General features: G+C 39.4%; 3 protein-coding genes and 1 pseudogene across 3 annotated transcripts in view; all 4 read left to right on the forward strand.

Moving 5' to 3' along the window:
* The window catches only part of LOC140928543 (uncharacterized), a 45,239-nt gene extending 43,976 nt beyond the window's left edge, over positions 1 to 1,263 (forward strand). Inside the window, exon 39 of the mRNA XM_073378295.1 lies at positions 746 to 1,263. Coding sequence (XP_073234396.1) covers positions 746 to 929 — 184 coding nt within the window. The 3' untranslated portion in view covers positions 930 to 1,263. The remainder of the gene's footprint in view (positions 1 to 745) is intronic.
* Positions 1,264 to 2,697: 1,434 nt separating this feature from the next.
* On the forward strand, positions 2,698 to 4,978 carry LOC140926963 (glutathione peroxidase-like; annotated as a pseudogene).
* A 2,886-nt stretch (positions 4,979 to 7,864) lies between these two features.
* LOC140926964 (uncharacterized) lies at positions 7,865 to 10,021 on the forward strand. Its single transcript, XM_073376634.1, has 2 exons — positions 7,865 to 8,134; positions 9,037 to 10,021. The coding sequence occupies exons 1-2, from the start codon at positions 7,875 to 7,877 to the stop codon at positions 9,842 to 9,844; spliced, it is 1,068 nt and encodes a 355-aa protein (XP_073232735.1). The 5' UTR covers positions 7,865 to 7,874; the 3' UTR covers positions 9,845 to 10,021.
* A 1,295-nt stretch (positions 10,022 to 11,316) lies between these two features.
* On the forward strand, positions 11,317 to 14,582 carry LOC140926965 (uncharacterized). The gene is made up of 2 exons (XM_073376635.1): positions 11,317 to 11,703; positions 13,322 to 14,582. Exons 1-2 carry the CDS (start codon positions 11,465 to 11,467, stop codon positions 14,127 to 14,129), a joined length of 1,047 nt encoding a protein of 348 aa, XP_073232736.1. The 5' UTR covers positions 11,317 to 11,464; the 3' UTR covers positions 14,130 to 14,582.
* The last annotated feature ends 567 nt before the right edge of the window (positions 14,583 to 15,149 follow it).

Below are 15,149 nucleotides of genomic sequence, written 5' to 3' on the forward strand. Positions count from 1 at the left end.
GTAAGTTAGCTGTCTGTTTTAGTATCTTTTAGGGGCAAATAACTAAGCTTGAGTCAAATCCAGATCGGTAAATTACAATGTTGCGACTAGCATGCCTGGCATACTCCATGGACGTCCCCATCCATCACCCCTCCCCCCTCCCCCCCCCCCCCCCCACCCCACACACACACTTATCACCACCACCACCACTACCACCACCACTACCATGTATTTCCACGCTTAGGAAAGATAGTTACGCTCAGTCAGTTAAATTTTAATCTTGATCGGTCGAGAAAGTTAAGGGATTTTTTTTCAGCCAATCACATAACTTACTTAAAGGGGCTCTGTCACGAGCATACATGAAGTAGATATCAAACAAATTTCATCAGGGGACCCTAAGGGTAATAATTGTTTTGGTAATTTTTACGGGCATAGCATTAAAACTTGGAAGAGTTGGCCCAATCTTTTCAAGTTCCAATCCATGTCCATCCTTGCCATCCGTGGCAACAGACAACAGGAAACAGTGTCAATGCCTAAATTAAGTCTAAAATAACAAAACTGAATCTTTTTATTTTTTATTTTTTGGAATCTGATTGATGCGAAATTTTTTTTAGGTTTTTAAAAGGATAGCAAAAACCGAGACATGGCCCCTTTAACGCATCCGATTGTAAATAGTTGTACCAGTTTTGTTTGGCCAGTTGGTATTATACTTTGTAAGGTTTTAGCGTTTCATCCGATAACAGGCACATTTGTCTATTCCCGGTAGATGCTCCTGCAAAGAGTTGAGAATGAAAAAGGCAGTAATCATCGCTGGATCCACTACAGACAAAGGCGAACATTTCCTCGAGAAATCGTCCAGTTTTGTGCGTCATTCTGGCAGACGCTTGTTTCAGAAAGTCCAGCAACACACAAAACACGACAAATGTAACAAGAACAAGAAACAAGACTAACTTCCTTCACCGCCCATAATTGTGACAAGAGTAGCGTGACTTGTGACAGCTGTTACAATGGCTGTTAGGTGTCAACATGCCCGATAGATTCCACAGATAGGAAAAAATCAAACATAAAACAATGGATTTGAGAAAACCGAGAAATTATTTTTTGTAGCACAGTTAAATAAATACTGTAAATGAGCTGGGTTTTATTTGAATTACGTAAGGCAAAATGGCTTAGTTTATTGACCCAGAGAAAGTGACAATTCTTAGCGAAATTATTTTTTTATCAGAATTGTTGTGATCAGTAGTACAGAATATTCATTAAACAGCAAGGATATTTTTTCAAAAACCAGTTTTATTGTATTGTTGCAAAAGACCAATAACAAAGTTATGCCCCTTCTTAGTTAAGCCCTCCGTATTCTCTGCAGACACGTTATGCAAGACAGGTTGGAGGATTTTATACAAAACAGAGGGTGTGTTTCTTTGAGAAAATTCAAATCCGGACTCTTGAATCCAAAGACGGGTCTTCCGTCACTGGGAAAAAACAGAGAATCCTAAAATGGATTTTGAGCATAAAGCCATGCCCGAAAGGATTCCTCAGATCAAGTCTGAACCCGAATTTACAGGACTTCTGATCCGTGCGTTCCTCTGGTTACTGATCTGAAAAAAAAACCTACACTTGAAGTGGCTGGAAACTAGCTAGCTTGCTTTTTTACGTTGTTACATTATTTCAAACAAATAGGTTTTTTTCAAAACGTAGTGCATTATATAGACCAACACCTAATAGGCAGAGATTGTTATTAGACACCACAATTGACCAGGATAACCTGCTGTTCGCGCCTCCCTTGTGATGGTTGGTGAGTACTGCTTTTAGCGTTGCGAAGATTAGTTTCGTGCATATTTGCTTTTGATTCTTAAATATTTCATTTTCATGTTATATAATCACTGTTTTGTTTTCGTGTTAATTATACGCTTCAAGTGGTGGTTCAGTTTTAAAACCAAGGAAACTTTGTGGAACATGTTTAACATCGCCATCGGATCCAGGCGGTGGATATATTTCAGCTGTTACACTACTACATGAGAAATTTCTGCAATTTGATTGGCTTAGAGCAATGGTATTTCAGCTTAATTTGAAATACCTACATGTGAAAGTTACAGACTTTTTGCGGGTAGTAGTATAAACAAATAATAGCATGATTTGTACGTGATATTTGGCATAGATACCACTCGTGATATTTCAAAATTGTCACAAATTTCACTCGCCTGACGGCTCGTGAAATTACGTGTAACAAATTCGAAATATCACTCGTGGTATTTATGCCAAATATCACTACAAATCATGCTGTTACCTATACTAATGATCACTCACACGTAAATTCTGCTCAATGGGGAGGTGGGGCTTATATTCGGGGGTGCGGGAAGGGGGGTATTATGATCGGATCTATTTTTTGGTTTACATTTAGATGGTCCCGATCATTCTGAGATGCTGGGAAAAGTCCCTTATATAAATCTTACAATTGAAATTAGGTAAAATTGCCCTATATAACTTAATCCTTAAAGTCTTCACTTCAAGACTCCTTAGAGTGTTACCTTTAAGACCCGTAAAAGGTTCGTTATATCGAGGTTCCACTGTATCAGGGTAAAAGAGTTTTATCATGTGTGTAATAATTATTGGTCAAAATCAATATCTTGTGATTGTCTCGTACACGATTCATGTTTTCAATAAGCCACATGTAAGATTACAGGTTTAATACGCTCTGATTGGTTAAAAACAACAGCGAATGATAAACACCGACCCACAGGGCCGAGCGAAGTGACTGAGATCAGAGAAAGTAGTTGCTTTTTTTCGGCGCGCCATAATCATGGACGCTGTGAAGCTGCTCGTCTTCGTTGCAGTATACTTTCAAGGCTGTTTTTCAACCGAAAGGAAGAAATCCTTTAGTGCCTGTAAGGATGCCAGTAAAGGTTCTCTGTACGATTACACAGTGAACGACATCCATGGCGTTAAACTAGATGAGAAGTTTTACAAAAATCAAGTCACTTTGGTTATGAACGTGGCGACCTTCTGAGGATTAACCATGCAGTATCTTCAATTGAATGAATTACTTGAAAAATATAACAAGGATAAGAACGATGATGCGAAGTGCAGCTTTAAAGTACTAGCCGTACCGTGCAATCAGTTTGGACTTCAAGAACCAGGAGAGAATGCGTACGAGATTTTGAACGGGTTGAAATATGTTCGTCCTGGTCATGGGTTTACGTTGAATCACGATATAAAGTTGCTAGAGAAAACTGAAGTCAACGGGAAAAATGAAAACAAAATGTTCACATTTCTCAAGGTAATTAATAATAATGAAATTAACAATATGGTTAGTTGAACAGTAGAATAGTGATAATTGCAAAATTTTCCCGGATTAATGTTAAGTTTTTTTTCGATTGGGAAATCGGGTTTTGGATTTTAAAATCTAATTTCGGGCAGTCAAGGAAATCTAAAATTGTACTTCAATCTACCAAAGAGATTTATAGCAAAAGAAAAATCAAATCCCAAAATTCTTATTTAAATATCAAAGGCGAATTTTCCAATAAAAGCGAGTCAGTTTCTTGCGTTCTATAATGGGTTCCTTCCTGGATATTTTTTAGAGTCAAGGAAAGACTTCTCTGAAAATCCTATGTATATTTTACGCTATAAAGAATAGTTTATTTTATTCCCTTTCATTACTGGTTGTTTTTTGACAATTCGCACCAGGTGGTATTTGAACAAGACGTTACATGTGAGCCTGAAAAAACTCGTGAAACATTGTGCAGCTTGAAGAAAGACAGTCTTATTTATTAACTCTCGAGAACAATGACAACAATACGTTGTGGGATTTCTTGACTGGAATGTTGCGTCCTGATAATGAACTCCTTAAATTATTTTTGATGATCAGTGAACAAGAAGCAAGAAATTGTTTTCCTAAACAATTGTTCAGTTAGGTGATAGAGACTGACTGAAATAGTTAAAAGAGTTCCTAGGTTTGGATTGACGTTAAAATTTTTATATTTACTCGTGGGAACTCAGCAACTGGTCTTGTCTAGTGTTTCGAAAATTGAATCTTTTGAATTACTCGGTAAAACAGTAGCACACGACGCAGTTCTTGTAATTTAACAACAGTGCAAGAGTCTACCACAATTCCAGATAACGTACAAGCAAAACGGCCATAGAAATTCAAAGGGAAAAAAGACAGGATGTTAAAATAAGGATTAGATTATAATCAAGTATTATGTTGCCATTATTAGCAATGATTCTAGTAACATAGCTCTCGATAGCTCCTGAATGATAAATGTGTGCCTACATGCTTCGCTAGAAGTGTAACTATTCCCTTCTTTACCCGGGAGAAATTTCATTCTTCGTAGAGCAAATTGGCACTCATAGTCCCCGTGGTAGGCAAGTTTTTCACGCTGAAGGTTTACGATAATTCAAACAGGTGTCACCTGAAACAAAAGTCATGTAGGACGTAATGTAGGAGGGGTACAGTAGACAATTTTTTAATACAAATGTGGTTCATTCATTCCCCGTGCGCCATCTATCCCACTCTACCCACGTGCTGCTGCATTTGAGACCTACTCTCACTCTCATTGTTCCCAGGCCTTTCCTTTCATTGCTTCTCTCCAACGGAGGCAAAAGGGAGAGAGACCCTGGGAACGTAGTGCTGCAGTTCTTTGAAAACCTGACAATGAAGTTGTAGTAACCGTACCGTTGCTTGCTTTCCTTTTGACAGAACCGATGTCCAGCGCCTGACAACTTTATTGATGATCTCGATAAGATCAAATGGTCGCCAGTCAGAAACGACGATATAACATGGAACTTTGAGAAATTTCTTGTGAACCACCATGGCCAGCCATATCGTCGCTACTCGCCAGTGGTAGAACCCAAAGAAATCACTGAAGACATCGAGAAATTGATAGAACAATGCACACAAGATTCTTCCTAAGAAAGCTTTTGGGAATGGGATAAAGTCAGCCTCCTCTTGATATGCCTTGCATGGCTCTTTTCTTGAAATGCTCTAAGAACAACCTGTAGAATCTCGCGTGTAGAAGGAGGTTATCTCAGGGGTCTGGGGAAAATTGGAACTTTGGAGCATCTGAAATCACCGGAGACGTGTTTTAATATTTCTTTGAGTCCTGAGAAAATTTTGTCATATTTTCATCACCATTCTCTTAGCTTTCTGCACAAAAACGTACATTTATCATAGAAAATTGTGTTTGTTTTTAGCAGGGAATTGAGAAGTAAACTTTTGTAAATTCAAAAAAGAAAGAAATCCCCGCGAAATTATTGTTGGGGTTATAGCTTACCCAGCCTCATAGCTTCGCATTCCCGTAATCTTTATGTCATCAGACCAAAACGCCGAGTTTTTCTTTACCAAAAAGTACAATCTCTGCTTCTGAACAGGAGGGGATAAACTTCAAGACTCAACCATTAACTTGAAAATTATTCGTTACAATTTACAACCCTATAGACCTCTTTAGCTTGTATGTTTTGTTTTCCCAATACCGGTCACGTGTTAACACTCTAGGGAACCGTTTCTTTCAGATTTCGTCTTAGGGCCTGTTTACATGGAGTGGGGGACCCCGGTCTAGTGGGGTTGGTTTCTTTTGTTTTCACGCTCTGGGGGACACAAAACAAAAGAAACCTACCCCACTAGACCGGGGTCCCCCACCCCATGTAAAAAGGGTCTTATTCACGTACCTATTTATGCATAGTTTATGAAAAGACAATGGGTCAAGTTGCCCTGGGGACCTCTATTGGGAAAACAAAACATACAAACTACAGAAGTTTATTGTCCCCATTTTTAGACGCATGGCTATATTGTACTGGTACCCAAACTTCCACAGCTTAAAAGAGGACTGGCGGGTCTGGAGCTAGGAGGCAATTTCGTGTTGAATGTCGAGTCACTGTGTTAAGAGGAGGCTGACTAATCTATGACTGCAACAGATTTTTTAAATAATATAAAATAATAATGATAATAACGTGATGTATGTGAAGTACAGTGAGAACTCAAGCGAATGATGAACAGGTCTCAAACTGTCATGGACAGCAGATCTGCTTTGATTAGAGCCTTGATACGCTGTGCGGTCTTCAATTCATTCAGCCGCAAGCGCATTTGAGACTTGCACTTGAGTTTGAACTAACAAAAATAAACCAAGCGACATACCAGTTTATAAAGATATTCCATAAAATTCTTGCTGGGGGTGACCAGGTGGCCTTGCTGCACTGTCCTGCGCTGCCGTTTTTCGTTTCGCTCGCGCAACGCCCCTCCCACTTTTTGTTAGCCTGTTCCAGGCTCCGAGATAGTGGTGAAAAGTCGTTCAGTAAAACTGAAATGCGAAAAACGCGCGGGGGCTGGGGAGAGACAGGGCGGCGGTCCCACTTTTCTCGCCACCACCGCCCCCTTTCCCAAGTCGCGCGCGTCTTATTTTCGCTCTGCTCGTTTTAATACGTCCGCACTATACTATCTGAGAGCCTGGCACAGGCTATTTTTTTGTACGTTGTACTCAAGGTTCTGCCTGAGATCCAGTTTGCAAGTAGACTGCGAGCAGTCTCTTATGTTTCTTTGCAAAGTTGCTGGACGAGAAACCCAAGCACGCGAGCGGCGAAGCCGCGATCCCTTATTGTAACATAACGTCGTGGTTTGCGATCGCGCTGGCTGAGATAAGAGCTAGACGGATTTTAAGAGAAAAGGTGGACTGCGAGCAGTCTAGTTTACTAGGGTCCGGACAAATTTTTAAACGGACAATTTTTTTATCTATGCAACCCGTCAGGAGCCATTTACATAGAACCTTACAACTTCTGTCACAGATTGAATTTCTTTTTGCTGTTCAAAAACTTGCACGGTTCCGCGGGTTTGGTGTAAACAAAAGGCGGATCAGTCTGTGCAAGTTTTTGTCCGTTCAAAAATTTGTCTGGAACCGCGAAAATGGAGTCTAAGTTCAGAAAAAGGAAAACAAAGTTGTTGTCTTGTGTTCAAGTCCTTCATAAAACTTGAAAATATGAAGTTTCAGGTGGAAGTCGTGCAAGGATGGCAAAGAAATGTACAAAAAAGCATCATGCAGGTGCAAAGTTATTGTTTTGGTCATCAACCCCTGTGCTGGCTCTCCGGTACAGTAGAACCCCGATAACTCAAACTCGGATAACTCGAACTTCCCGCTAACGCGATTTAAGTCCAATTTCCCTTGGATTTTACACCACTTTTCAGTCATTTTTACTCCGTTAACTCCGTCGAACTCGGGATAACTCTAATCCCCGGTCGCATTCCCCGCTAACTCGAACTAAATTTCCTTTCACTTGATCAAAAATTCTTTGAAAAGTTTAATTTTTATTTTTTATTTATTTATTGCCAACCTTCATACATCCTACGTAATCTTGTAGTTACAAAATATATATATATAGTTAAGGCAAAAGGAAACTCAGCAAGCTCTAATGAGCTTTTTTAAGGTTCCCCAATGATTTCTTTACATAGTTGAAAATCAAAAAGGAGGCAAATGTACCCCTATCACTCAAATTCTGGTTCTAGTAACCCCACTCGGCTGCCATCCCATTTTCTCTTCTTGTTGTTTAAGGAGGTATAAGGGTAATAACACTAAAACTATCACTGGTCAACACTACAGCAGTTTGATTTTAATTTGTGCAATGAAAAGATCACGTTTCAGCGTTTTATGACGCGTAATCATGTTACCCTATCTGATGAAATAAGTTAAACTTGCACTGCACTTTCTTTGCACTGAAGCGCAGAAACATCAGTAACTATTAATTTTTACCTTTGCAATCGACCCCATAACTCGAGCCTTCACTAACTCGGACTGTTGAAGCCTGGAACAGGCTGGGAGATACTGGGAGTTGCACCGGGGAGAGGGCGCGCCCTTAAGTTTAGTTCCCAGTCTACTCGCTGAATTGTGTCTTTAGTTTCTTCTTTCTTTGAGTCGATGATCACAACTGATCACAAGATGAACACGGCGGTACAACTGTGGGATGGACAACTTTCTTTAATCAGTACTCCAATTCCTCATGTTTCATCCCCAAATGAAGTTCTTGTCAAGGTAGCGTTCTCTGGAATATGTGGAACAGATCTTCACATACTCGCTGGCGAGTTTCCGTCTGCCAAGTGCGTGATCTTGGGACATGAATTCGCAGGAGTTGTGAGCGAGATTGGAACAGACGTAAAAGGCATTTCTGTCGGAGATCGGTGAGAATTATTGAGCGTATAATTTCTTACAAATCTCCGCGTTCAGTCATTTGTTAACTCTACGCGCTTTTCTCGCGTTTTCATAGTTTCGATGTTTATTTACGTCTAAATAATAAACACACCTTGAGAGGGTTTGAGGTCTAATGAAGTGTACGGACATCAAAAACGTAACGAATTCCTTTAGGGAACAAGAAAATAGGATTAACAAGCTAGATAAATTGTGTGAAATTAATAATTTAGAAGGCAGGGATAGGACTAAGGCTTGTGTAAAATACTTATGACGGCGAATTTTTTTCGTATAATATAATTATTCAAAGAATTGTTATTTGTCTTGATTATTATCCAGGTGCAAACAAAGAGTCCTTGGTCATGTGTACACCGCAAGCATAAATACAGAATTAATGAAATATGTCTTTCCTGATAGAAAAACCTTTCATTTTAACCGAGAAAATTGTATTTCTTACTTTCAACCCTAATATTTTCGTTTCTTTTGTTTTGAATATTATAGCATGTGCAGAAAAAAAAATACCACACGTGTTTCATAATAGAGGCCACTCCATTTGATATTTGATATCAACCCCCCCCCCCCCCCCTTCCCCTCTATGGATGAGATTTTCTCGAAAGCTCTGATGTAGGTGGCTGTGTTGGCACCTTTGATCACTGGAGTATTCTGACGGGTATGAGAAAATGTTCCTATTTGTGCTGGTAGTGGGGGGTGTTACTATGTCAGTACTTTGATCTTTCTTGTTCTTAGGGGTAAGAGTCAACTTGCCTCATCCATTGGGGATGGAGGGATGTGGCATTTTAAATGAAATGGCCAGAGATAGCCTTTACCTCTAGCAGCTAATATCACCAGGAAAAAATGAGTTATTGTATTTTTCTTGGTGTCGTCTGTGTTTCAGGGTAGTGATCAACCCAAACAGTAACTGTGGTAGTTGCAAATTTTGTCAGAAAGGCCAACCACACTTCTGTAAGACTGGCGGCATCCGTTCAAGTGTTGGAATCTGGCGTAATGGAGGGTGGTCTCAGTATTGCCGGGTTTCTGCAGAAGCTATTCACCTTGTTCCACCTCTGATACCCCTGCGACAGGCTGCTCTTTGTGAACCGTTCTCTTGCATCGCTCATGGATTTGACCTGTTAATGCCATTAACAACCTCATCGGACATTCTTATCTGTGGTTCAGGAATTATTGGACTTTTATTTGCCTGTTTATTTCACTTTCATGGCTACAGGGAAGTTACCATTAGTGAGGTCTCTGAGAGTCGGAGAAGCCTTGCCACTGGACTAGACCTGGGCTACCATGTTGTACATCCAGATGTTCTCGTGGATAGGTATAATGTTGCAAGACTTAATGGCGATGATGGATGGGGATTTGATGCTGTCATTGACTGCACTGGTGTTCCGGCTGCAATTGAACAAGCCATAAAATGGTTATGTTGTGCTGGAAAGCTGATTGTCTTTGGGTGCTGTCCAAAAGAGTCATCAATCAAAATTGATCCTCATGAAGTTTATGCTAAAGAATTGAAAATCATCGGGTCACTTATTAATCCTTTTACTTTTCCTAAAGCTATTCAGTTAGTGAAAGATATGTCTGAGAAGTACTTGAAATATGATAAGCTAGGTATTGCTGTTTTTGATTTGCCAAGCTACCAGTCAGCTCTTGATGCCTTGACTAGAGGTGAGATTTCCAAAGCTGTATTTCAGATGTAAGAGAATACACCAAGTCCACCATTAATAAACAAAAAATTAATACACATTGAAATTTGATCATGTCATAAACTAAAATGTTGTTTTACATGCAGTTTATTTCTTACTCTTTAAGTACTTGTATCAATTTGGTTTTAGAGTTGCTCCTGGCTTAAAGTCATTGTTCCAGTAACATATTTGTTTTTCCTCAAAACAATATAAATAAACAGAATTAATATTTGTGAATAATTTGTCCTGCAAGGCCTTAAGTATAGTTTTTTGTGTCTGAGGTTGTGCTTTGACAGAATATTGAAGGGCGACGTAAGATAGAAAAGGGCGATGGTCAAGCTGTAAATTTTTTTGGCTTGGGGTGGGAGAACTGGGCAATTTAATGATATGGTCTCTCTATTTTCAATCCTAGAGTAAACTGGACACAAAAATTGCAAATCAATTCAGGCGCGGATCCACACCAGTTTCCACCATATTACAGAAATCGGTCATATTTTTCATAATAAACATATTTTTGATAGTAATAAAAAAAAACTTTCCCAATGTAAATCTGCAAATCGTCAGGGCTCGCCTTGTTCCGTCCACTACAACACAAAAATTGACCTTGATGAAATATTAAATCTGCCAAATTGCCGGTAAGGTTTCATCCGGGGAGAATGGAACTGGCCAATATCCTGTCTGAATGACTCAGAAACCTAGAAAAGAAGACTCAAGGGAGTTAAAATCTAACAAATTGCGAGGGAGAGCATGCCCTGGACCCCTCTAAAAGCTTGCACCTGCAACGCTCATTTAGGAAATCAGTCAGTATCCTAGATCTGTGCCTGCAATTCCAGCCAGTAGTGAAGATATACCAGTACTCCTATTAAGAAAAATACTAAATACTTGAGCATAATCCTGGGGCCATAATAGAGAAGCTTTTGCATGCTTATGTTAATTTCAATTTATCCGCCACTGTGCCCTGCAGGCTATTTACAGGTCTTTTGAGGGACCTTAAGTCTGGCGGGTGGAAGAGGGGGTGGGGGAAGGCTACAATGGTCTTTACAGCTCTGCCTGAAAGGTTTAGGAAATCCATCATTTTTAGTGGAAGGTATACAAAAGGGGCCTATGAAAAAAAGGAATACTTCAGGTCAAAAGGGCGGAGCTTCTGTTTGGGGCGAGGAGTTCGGGTTTTGTGACTCAGTCACACTCCTCTTTACCTCTTTCAGATTATATAAAGGTTCCTGGAAACTGCCGTGCCTTATTACCCCTCCCCTGACGTAATGTTAACATTAAGCCACTTCTCACTTGGAGCAAAAATGTTTGGTTAAGGGAGGAGGGGTAGATGGGTATTTTACCAGACCATTATACTAATCCACCCTTATAGCTCAAGATTAAATCATTTTACCTTCCATATCCTCCTCTTTCAAACGTAGACTCGAGAAACTATTGACCGTTAGTACGAGCGTTGCCCGGTCGATTGTCTTTCTTTTTGGAGCTGGGAGGGGTCATCGGGTTCCGAATGTTTCTCGCCCTAATCTCTCACGTCCAACAACATCAACTATCAAGGGCAGAGTATCAAGGGCAAAATAGCAGTGTTGCTCACATGCTCTAAAGTTTTCGCTTTTTTGTTTTTTCTCTTGTCTCTTCTGCAAAATAATGAACAACGCGGTTCAGTTATGGGACGGACATCTTTCTGTGATCACAAGGCCTGTTCCTCATGTTCAAAACCCGACCGACGTTGTCGTTAAAATCACATACTCGGCGGTTTGTGGTACAGATCTGAAGATCCTGGAAGGCAAGTTTCCTTGTGAGAAATCCGTTATTATGGGGCATGAATTTGTTGGCGTCGTCAAAGAAGCTGGAAGTGAAGTTAAAAATGTGTCTGTTGGTGATCGGTAAGTGTCCTATACTCATTGATTACTTAAAAGCTCACAGCAATCGTGATACAGTCGATACCCGATAACTCAAACTCATAACTCGAACTCGAAAAAAGTTCCAGTTATCCATATCGCTCTGGAGCTTGGAGCAAATACCCAGAAATAAGGAAATGAGATGTGGAAGGAATGCAAGCATCATGCACACTTCACTTCAAGGGTAGCAAGAGATATATTGATATTTTTTTAAAAGGAATATAAAGAACACATAGTTGTTTTGATAAATGGGTCAATTTAGTTTACCCAGTTACCCCTTCCTTAAGCCAACATTTTGCCTTAAATGAGATAGGGGAGGGCTAGGCAGGCAGTTTTCCAGAAACCTAATAAAGGGGCAGTGTAACATGCAGACTGTGGACTGACTGGGACTATTGCTTTTAGGGTTAGAAAACAATGACTGTTGTTGTCACCTACTCATTTGCATGGTGAAAACACTAGTCCAAAGTCTGTGTTTTACACTGACCACCTGATAAATTGGATCAATAAATTCAATGGTTCAGACTGCAGTACAATTTTCTTTTGACTTGTCATGCGCTTAAACAAGGTTTGAGTTATTGAGGGTAAAATTATATAGAAAATAATGATCTGTAGGGAAACAAATATTACTTCGAGTTAGCAGGAGGTTTGAGTTATCGAGGGTTCGAGAAATCGAGAGTAAAATGACTGACAGTAAATGCATGGATGAAATCAAGGGGAAATTCTGCGATTTCAAAATGGAAGTAATAATGGAAGTAATAAAGTGGTAATTGAACTTGTGATTTCAAATGGAACTCACGCTGTGCGCTCGTTCGATTTTGAAATCACGTGTATAATTTCGGACCAAATTGCAGTCCACTCAGTTCAATTGTCCAATTTAGTCACACAAGCATTGATTTACAATGGTAATTGAACTGAGTGGAGTGCAATATGGTCTGAAATCATACACGTGATTTCAAAATCGCAGACCAAAATTGCACGAAACGAAGTTCAATTACCACTTTATTACTTCCATTTTGAAATCGCAGAATTTAGTCATGACTAATATTTTATTGACCAAGTAGCCAGTTTGAAATCACTGGCTATGCATGCAATCTGATTGGCTCTCAGCGGTGTGATTTATTCCTAAGTCGCACCATTTTTTGCTCTAAATCGCATCTGTTCCAAATTGCGTCATTCATGTTCTAAATCGCATCATTTCTGTTTCAAATTGCACCATTGTTGTTCTATATCGCATCATTTCTCTTTGGAATACAAAATGAGATGTAAAAGCCTTTTTGTTTCAGCGTATGATTTCAGACCAAATTGCACTAAGAAAAAAAACATGGAGTAGTTCATAATAATTGGTTCCCTTAACCACTAAGTTTATCTCCGGACATGTTGCAAAAATTTCTGACAGACAAACAACTTAATGATATTGTGCAAAAATAATGGCGGTTGCAGTTGATTGCCCTCATTTTCAATCAGCTGTTGTTAATGTAACATAACTCTTAAGCAATGCAAAATTATACAGATCAACTTACAGGGCCAGCCGCAAAACTATTTGATTTTGAAGCCCTGCGTAATTCATAATTGCAAGGTTGATTGTGTTTTGTTTATTTGGCAGTGTTGTCATTAACCCCAACACAAGCTGTGGAATGTGTGACAACTGTTCAAAAGGACTACCTCATTTCTGCAAATTTGAGGGCGTCAAGGCCACTATTGGGATAAGGCGGAATGGAGGATGGGCCCAATATTGTAGATTACCAGCTAAGAATACAATTCCATTACCCCATCAGCTATCTTTTGAGCTTGGTTTATTGATTGAACCAATGTCGTGTGTCGTCCATGGATGGGATCGCCTGCAGCCAATTTCAGCCGATGCAGAAATCTTAATTTGTGGTGCTGGGTCTGTAGGTCTTCTCTTCATGTGCTTATTGTATTTCAGAGGCTACCGAGAGGTTGTTGTCACGGAGCTGTTAAAAGGACGTCAAAGGATAGCACAAAAGCTCAATTTCGGCTTCCAAGTTGTGCACCCAGAAATTTTGGTTTCTGAAGCTAGAAATGCAAAAAATGAAGGGGATGATGATTGGGGTTTTGACATTGTCATTGATTGTTCAGGAGACCCAAATTCACTTGAACAAGGGATAAAATGGTTGCGTCAAGGTGGTAAATTTCTTCTTTTTGGTATATCACCTGCTGGGTCAGTAGCAAAAATAGATCCTCATGAAGTGTGTCTCAAGGAACTTAAGATAATTGCTTCAAGGATTAATCCTTTTACCTTCACTTCAGCCATGCAAATAATTCAGGACATGGGAGAAAAATACTTGAGCTTTGAAAAATTAGGCATGCGCACATTTCATTTGCAGGAATTCACTGCAGCTTTGGAAATACAACGTAGTGGAGAAATTTCAAAAGCCGTGTTTGAAAATTAAGGGAAATGGAATTTTTTGCTACAGCTAGTAAAACAAAATTAATGATACATGTGTTGGACTCTAGAAGTTCTAATTAATTTTAGCATGTTAACAGAAACAGTGCCTGCACTATCACTCCTAATTTGAAAAGTAGAGGATCGCACTTTTTTCAAGTTTTATAATAATGTTAATATTAACGATAATAATATCATAATATTTAGACCTTTCTCGAAGAAAACAATTTCATGTACTCTTGTGCTTCAACATTATGTTTTCAAAACTTAGACTCCCACAAGTTAGCGTGGTTGAGCAACACAAGTCACTTTGACTTAATGGATGACCCAAGCAAAAGGATTAGTCTTTAAAATACATTAATGCTATAAGTGCATTAACAATTATGTCACTCTATAAAATACTAACTACTGGCTAAAGATGTACATTTATTTCTGTAAACAAGTCCGTGTTAATAAAGTACATGTACCGTAAATCCTCTATTAAGCCCCCCGGGGGGCTTATTTTTTTCAAGCACTTTTGAGGGGGGGGGGGGGGCTTAATAGAGAGGGGGCGTTAAAAGAGAGGGGGGGCTTATTTAATTTAGCGAAATGGATCACCTGTAGCAAAAATACTGTGGTATGAGACAGAGTAGACTTACGCGTTGTACAATTAAAGTCACTGTCAAAAGTATTTAATTCTCTTGTGGGTGCCTAAAAGTAACAAAAACACAATTCTTATTCTTCAAAAATGTGCTTTTGGCCTCATGTTCTTCTGTAATTTTTATGAATAAACCATAACTGATCAGTCCATGTTAATCGTTAATTCTTTTTTTTTTTGAAGAATAAGGATTGGGGGAGGGGGAGGGGGGGGCTTAATAGAGAGGGGGGGCTTATTAATGTTCCTCCTCTGAAAAGGGGGGCTTATTTGAGAGGGGGGGCTTAATAGAGGATTTCCGGTATGTTAAAGGTACAAGGTAAAGGTCAGTAACTTGTAACAGTACATATTAGACTGACAAACCTAAGGCTGAGGCTGCAATCAGTTTACTCC

The sequence above is a fragment of the Porites lutea genome, chromosome 2 (assembly GCF_958299795.1).
Source record: "Porites lutea chromosome 2, jaPorLute2.1, whole genome shotgun sequence".
NCBI classification, from domain to species: domain Eukaryota; kingdom Metazoa; phylum Cnidaria; class Anthozoa; order Scleractinia; family Poritidae; genus Porites; species Porites lutea.

Excerpts from the sequence above, each read along its gene's own strand:
- LOC140926965 (XM_073376635.1), top strand. The coding sequence starts at position 11,465 with ATGAACAACGCGGTTCAGTTATGGGACGGACATCTTTCTGTGATCACA. Across the intron at positions 11,704-13,321 it reads AATGTGTCTGTTGGTGATCG|TGTTGTCATTAACCCCAACA; the intron begins GTAAGTGTCCTA and ends TTTATTTGGCAG.
- LOC140926964 (XM_073376634.1), top strand. The coding sequence starts at position 7,875 with ATGATCACAACTGATCACAAGATGAACACGGCGGTACAACTGTGGGAT. Across the intron at positions 8,135-9,036 it reads GGCATTTCTGTCGGAGATCG|GGTAGTGATCAACCCAAACA; the intron begins GTGAGAATTATT and ends TCTGTGTTTCAG.